Source organism: Ranitomeya variabilis, chromosome 7 (assembly GCF_051348905.1).
Source record: "Ranitomeya variabilis isolate aRanVar5 chromosome 7, aRanVar5.hap1, whole genome shotgun sequence".
In the NCBI taxonomy this organism is placed as follows: Eukaryota; Metazoa; Chordata; class Amphibia; order Anura; family Dendrobatidae; genus Ranitomeya; species Ranitomeya variabilis.
Genome location: NC_135238.1, coordinates 238,828,273 through 238,835,237, shown reverse-complemented (window position 1 = coordinate 238,835,237; position 6,965 = coordinate 238,828,273). Strand labels below are relative to the sequence as shown.

The window sequence follows — 6,965 nt, the reverse complement described above, 5'->3', positions numbered from 1 at the left end:
AAACATTAAATTTAGGAGTGCGCATTTCTTATAGTACAATAGTCATTTCCGCTCTGCATTCCATGTGTATAGAAAAAAAGACAACAACACACTGGAATGAAACAAAATAAATGCATTGGTTTTCAGTAGGCCCACCGGAGAGGCAGCTACAGCTATTTACAGTATACATGAGCCTCAAAGCTTTACCGTTACTCTATTACATTGGCCTCTTTGGTTCCAAACTGACGTATAGTACAATGAAAAGGTCTTAATTCGGTCGCTATAAAAATATCTATTTATTCTCTCTTACAAATGGCAGTTGTGGCTAATCATGCATCAAATCAGTGCAAAATGTTAAACAATCCTTCGCTTACAAAAGAAAACAAAGCGAATGAATTTATTTCAAGTATAAAAAAATATATATTAGAAAATAAAATAACTTCTGTCTTGAGTCCATTGTGCCCGGTGTCATGTTATTGAAATGCATAGCTCGGTAGGTTTACAACAGTTGTTCGCCTCTTTCCAAATTAATTATTTTCCAGCCTTTATCTGATGTGGTCACATACCGGTGAGATCATATTCTAGATCTTATCCAGTCCTGGGTCTGATATACTACACATCAGTACAGGTTTCTAAAATAAAAACCGACCATGATACGATATAGACCTACAGATGTAACACGACAATTTATCCTTTGAAATTACATTTGATGTCCGCTGCGGTCCTGTGTAAGACCAAGGATCTTATACATCAAGGAGCAGAAAATAAAAGATGACCTCAGTTCTGCTACATCTCTACACATATATACATGGTATGGATGGCCAAAGCATTTTAGCACTTTTAATAGAGCTCTCATCCTGCCAGGCTCCTGGATTTGCCCAGCTCTGATGTGATTGTATCACCAGAATGAGGAGTGCTATGTATCACTTCTGGTTTTCATACAATCATATAGCTTGAATAACTGTTGAGCTTCCCACAAAACCCCATTTATAAGAATTATGAAGGGATATATAATTGCTTACTGAGGATTTTCATATCCTCGACATTTTATTTCTATCAAATACATGAGCTAATACAACGAGTATTTGTAAGGCCGGATTAGAATAAGTAGTTGTTATGTTTGACCGCTTGGACAGCAGTGAATTACCGTCTGCAGCATGGAATGGGTTAAGTAAAAATAAGTGCACTGTCAAGTACCATGATTGCAGGTAGTGAGAAGAGCAAGTGCTGCTGTTGAAATGCGTACCTAGTGGTTTACAAGTGCTGTGTTGTCTGGAGCCCCCCTCCCTCCCTTGTTGTTTGACACAAGGGGATCTTTTTTATCCATCTGTACTTTCATCTGGATTCTCCCTGTTATTTAACCCCCCAGTGCAAGATGAAATTGCAGAACAATGATTTAGCAGGCCATTGCGTTCTCAAAGGGGTTACAAAAATAATATATAAATATATATATTTATATGTATATATATCTGTATATCCATTCCAACGTCTCCTGTACATGCCAGCTTGTGCATAAAGTAACAAAGTCACATCCGTCCATACAGTAGAAAAGAAGAACGCTCCACGGTCCCACTGCTGGTTTCCAGACCACATATAGGTCATCATTATTCTGCGGTATTTCCACAGTCAGATGCATAAAAGAAGTTAATTAGAGATGACCAACACTGGGCTGCCCATCATTCAGCATCAACGTAACTATACATTCTCTGCTGCAAGTGCTGGAAGAGGGTCTCAGAAAGCCGGGACCACGCTTACCCTGGAGGGTCCACTTCCTCAGTGGGTCACTAAAGAAGGATGTCCTGGAACGTGCTATTTTTCATTCCTTGAAACATTACATTTGACCGGAAGGTCTATGGAAACCTCTTGGCTTTCTCCTCTGGTGTCACAGTGAGTGGACCTATGAGCAGACAATCTCATAAACCATGTTGTATAGATGCCTGTGAAGACGATAAGACGCCCCCTAGGCATTCATCTCAAGTTATCTCCCCCCTAGCGTCACTGTGACACAATATCCCACTGGTTGAAGTACGGCGAAATTGGTTATTGTCCAGTGACTTCAATCACGCGCATCCACATTCCTCCACGATCATGTTAGGCACGTCCCTCTTGACAATATTGTACTCATCATCGAAGTACAGCATGGACATTGTACTTAATTTTGTTGGAATACAACAGGAGTTCACTGTCCCTGGATTCAACCCTCGCATCCTGTACTGATTCACCACCGCAGTGTGAAAGGACGAGGCAGAACCTGGTACACCAGCCAGGTAGGCAGGGCAACTCCCCTCACAGTAATTGCCATAGTACCCTGATGGCGCTATGATCCAGTCATTCCACCCGATGAGCCGAAAGTCAATATAAAACTGCTGCCTACAACAGAGGTTTGTACGTCCGTCACACTCCAGACCTCTTTTACGTATCCGATGCTTGTTGTCTGCAAGTCTGGCATAAACCACCAGAAAGGGGCGGTGGGATTCTTCTCCAGGATCCACGTACACTGGGATTATAGACCACTCCGCACAGCCATCGCATTGAACTTCTAAGTTAAGCCTACGTTCCCCCTTCTCAAAAAGAGTTTGGATGGTATCAGTCAAGGGGAACGTGTGCCAACCGCTCCGCCTAACATCTACTCTTTTCTCCACCAGGCTCATCTTGGCTGGGTCAGCTGGATCTTGGAAATGAAGTTTTATTCTGATTCTGCGCCTTCCGCTTTTTTCTAAAACTTCAGGTAGCTTGAGGTACAGCCAAAGGTTGGCCTGAATAACGAACAAGTTCTGGTTCCCTTCATTGGAAATAATGAATGACAGTCGGACTCTGGAAGCTGTGACGTCATCTGCACAAAATAGAAAAAAGACATGAAGATCTATACACCATAAAACAAGGAAGCACTGTACCCAGTCCACCTTGTCCAGGGCTCAGTTACTGTGGAGGGTGCAGATTGGTCTGCGGTCCTCTATGGGGCTGTGGTGTATGAAATCTCTACACATCACCCCTACACCCATGAACATAGACACAGGCACCACCACCTCTAGCTGACAGGTACAAGGTGACAAAGGTGGGCAGCAGGAAAATAGATTAACTCCATCCACTTTTCATCTATTTCTGCTCATTTCAGTCTGCACCAACCACCACCTATATGGTGACCTACAGCATCACTCCATGGACATTGTACTTCTCACACTTTATTAATCCTGTGCTTAGTCTCCTCCGCGCTGTGCCATGCCTCATATACCTGTATACGGTCCACTCCCATACAAACTGTTTATAACCTGTACACCTGTGCCCCTATATCATGCATCTTAACACTCGGACAGCCTCTATAAATTATGCCATTGTCCTTCTCTATTAGCTTTGGCTCTAGGCCCCTTTAAATCTCATCTCCACTGTATGCATTGTGTCTCTATACCTTGTACTCGGATGTCCCTATACTCTGTGCCTCCATAACCTGATCCCTCAATACTCTGTGCCTATATGTCCTGTACCCCAATAATCTGTGCCTATATACCGATTCCTCAATTCTCTGGGTCCATACACCCTGTACTCCGATGCCCCTATACTCTGAGCCTATATACCCCGATGCCCCTATACTCTGTGCCTATGTACCCAGATGCCCCTATACTCTGTGCCTATGTACCCAGATGCCCCTATACTCTGTGCCTATATACCCAGATGCCCCTATACTCTGCGCCTATTTACCCCGATGCCCCTATACTCTGTGCCTATTTACCCCGCTGCGCCTATACTCTGAGCCTATACACCCTGTACCCCATTCCCCCAGACTATGTGTCCCTATAACTTCTTAACTCCTTTTCCTACTACTCTACCTGTAAGCATTGCACCCAGCCCCCGCTATATACTGCCCCCCAATGAACTGCACGGTGCAGCCATGTCATCTATACTGTGCCGGTTTCCTACCTGCTTCGGCAAAGCTGATGATCTCCGAGGTGGCGCCGTGCTCGGGGCTCTCGGGGCCAGACATGCCGTGCCCGTCCAGGCTGGGGATCTCCAGGCGTCCGTCCTCCCGCAGGCGCCCGGCGTGCAGCTTCCTCAGGGCGGTCAGCATGGCGGCCCGGGGCACAGCGTGGGTGATGTTCGGCCGCTCACGCATCTGTAGCCGGGTCAGAATGTGGCGCTTCACCGCCTCCACAAAGCCCTGCTCCATTCCCGCCGCCTCCTCCGGGGGCCGGAGCCCGCAAGATGCGCAGGTGTTCGGGGAGGATGACGGGAGAGGATCGGGCACTGCTGTAGGGCTGCCGGCTGCGCACAGGACCTGGAGGGCAAGCAGGAGGAAGGTGCCGAGCCGCGGAGCTGACGATCTACCAGGGAGAGCCACGGTGCCGAGCCGCGGAGCTGACGATCTACCAGGGAGAGCCATGGTGCTGAGCCGCGGAGCTGACGATCTGCCAGGGAGAGCCATGGTGCTGAGCCGCGGAGCTGACGATCACCTCCCTCTGAACAGATCCGCAGCTTCCTGGTCGTCTCCTGGGGGCTCCACAGTTCAGGAATAGGGGAGTCCCCAAAATAAGCAGCAGAAATCTCTCAAACCTTTATCCAGGACTCCTAGAAGTTCGCGCCCGAGATCGAGGGGTCCCTGCTGCCCCCAGATCTCCGAAGTCCTTAAGTCGCCTTTACAGATTTCTGGGATCTCTGATCTTGGTCACCCTTCTGCTCTCGCGCCTCTGTGATCTCGGGATCCTGCGGTCGCCTCTGATATCTCCGCACTAGGATCTCGCCGCTCTAGTGGCCGCGCTTGTGCTCCACGTGCGCTGTGAGCACCGGTGTGCGCTGTGAGCGGCCGTGCAGTGCGCTGTCCCCCGCAGCTCTGCTGTCACTGCCCCGGTCCGGCTTCCTATTCGTCACTCGGCGCTTCCTATTTATCCCGTGAGAACCTGACACAACACACGACACAGGACTCTGTCACAGGCTGTTTGCAAACACTCCGCTCAACCAATGGGGGCGTAGCACTCATGGGGGGAGGGGGCATTACATACAGGACATTATGTATCCCCCCCCAATTACTGGGGAGGAGCAAACTATAACAGGACCCCAATCCCAGCATCAAGAGAACACTACATAGAGGACCTCACTCCCAGCATTACTGTGGAAATTAGTGTACAGAATCCCCCAAGCCCAGGATTAAGGACCCTCTCCCCAGGATGTGAGCACTGCTACTACTACTACTACTCTTCAACATGTCCTTATAGGCAATTCTATAAACCCTGACCCTGGAGGGAATGGGGAGTGTCAGCATGGCCGGTGGAGACGACCAGGGAGCGCTGTGCACGATCTGTCCCGTCTGCAGATTATACATCCCGCTAGCCATCCATCTAGCCCTCCAGCTATCCATATATCTATCTATCTATCCATCCCTCCATATATCTATCCATCCATCTAGCCCTACAGCTATCCATATATCTATCCCTCTATCCATCCATCCTTCCAGCTATCCATATATCTATCCCTCTATCCATCCATCCTTCCAGCTATCCATATATCTATCCCTCTATCCATCCATCCTTCCAGCTATCCATATATCTATCCCTCTATCCATCCATCCTTCCAGCTATCTATCCATCTATCCCTCTATCCATCCATCCCTCTAGCTATCTATCCATCTATCCCTCCATATATCTATCTATCTATCCATCCATCTAGCCCTACAGCTATCCATATATCTATCCATCTATCCCTCCAGCTATCCATATATCTATCCCTCTATCCATCCCTCCATCCATCTAACCCTCTATCCATCCATCTAACCCTCTACCCATCCATGTAGCCCTCTATCCATCCCTCCCTCAATCTAGTTATTCTGCTGATGGAATGGTAGCACACTAGAAAAACAAGAATAAAGATTTTTTCATTCACTTATTCTTTAAAAAGTCTGAAGCTGCTGGGCACCACGCTCCTTTCACCTGTCAGTCATATAGACTATAGGATTATTCTGTATCAGGTCCTTTTCCAGTATCAACAATTATATAACAATATAATGACTTATTTTCTTGCACGTGACCCGAACTGAAACAAATAATATTGTGCTTGGCCGTCCCCCCTCTGTTTGGAAGAAGACGTCTGTTATTACTGCTGGTAACAATGGCCCCATTCTTGGCATTATCCGCTGCTGCCATTATATTCATCAGCGATTTAATCCTTTTATAATAATAGTTTTTATTGCTCTTTATTAGATGAGCGCCAGATGGAGCAGGTTGATATCGGTGGAGAATAATGTAGAGATTAGCTGAGAGCGCCACCTGTCTGCTACTGTCAGTATACACAGAGTACAATACACAGTAATTCTACAGAGTATTGGAGTATTTTAGTTTTTGGCAATTCTTTAATTTGCTGTTAAAGTCACAAGGTGTAGCTGAAACATCATGAACACAGCGCTGAGCTCCAGAGCTACAGACAGGTATGGCACCTCTGTACATGAACATGGCGCTGTGCTCTAGAGCCGCAGACAGGTATGGCACCTCTGTACATGAACATGGCGCTGTGCTCTAGAGCCGCAGACAGGTATGGCACCTCTGTACATGAACATGGCGCTGCGCTCCAGAGTCACAGACCGGTATGGCACCTCTGTACATGAACACGGTGCTGTGCTCTAGAGCCGCAGACAGGTATGGCACCTCTATACAGGAACATGGTGCTGCGCTCTAGAGCTGCAGACAGGTATGGCACCTCTGTACATGAACATGGCGCTGCGCTCCAGAGTCACAGACCGGTATGGCACCTCTGTACATGAACACGGTGCTGTGCTCTAGAGCCGCAGACAGGTATGGCACCTCTATACAGGAACATGGTGCTGTGCTCTAGAGCCGCAGACAGGTATGGCACCTCTGTACATGAACACGGTGCTGTGCTCCAGAGCCGCAGACAGGTATGGCACATCTGTACATGAACATGGCGCTGTGCTCCAGAGTCACAGACCGGTATGGCACCTCTGTACATGAAGACGGTGCTGCGCTCCAGAGTCACAGACAGGTATG

General features: G+C 47.7%; 1 protein-coding gene across 1 annotated transcript; it reads right to left on the bottom strand.

The window, feature by feature from the left end:
- Nucleotides 1-259: 259 nt before the first annotated feature.
- INHBB (inhibin subunit beta B) lies at nt 260-5,010 on the bottom strand. The gene is made up of 2 exons (XM_077273286.1): nt 3,895-5,010; nt 260-2,812 (listed from the first exon to the last, which is right to left on the bottom strand). Exons 1-2 carry the CDS (start codon nt 4,394-4,396, stop codon nt 2,040-2,042), a joined length of 1,275 nt encoding a protein of 424 aa, XP_077129401.1. The 5' UTR covers nt 4,397-5,010; the 3' UTR covers nt 260-2,039.
- Nucleotides 5,011-6,965: the final 1,955 nt, after the last annotated feature.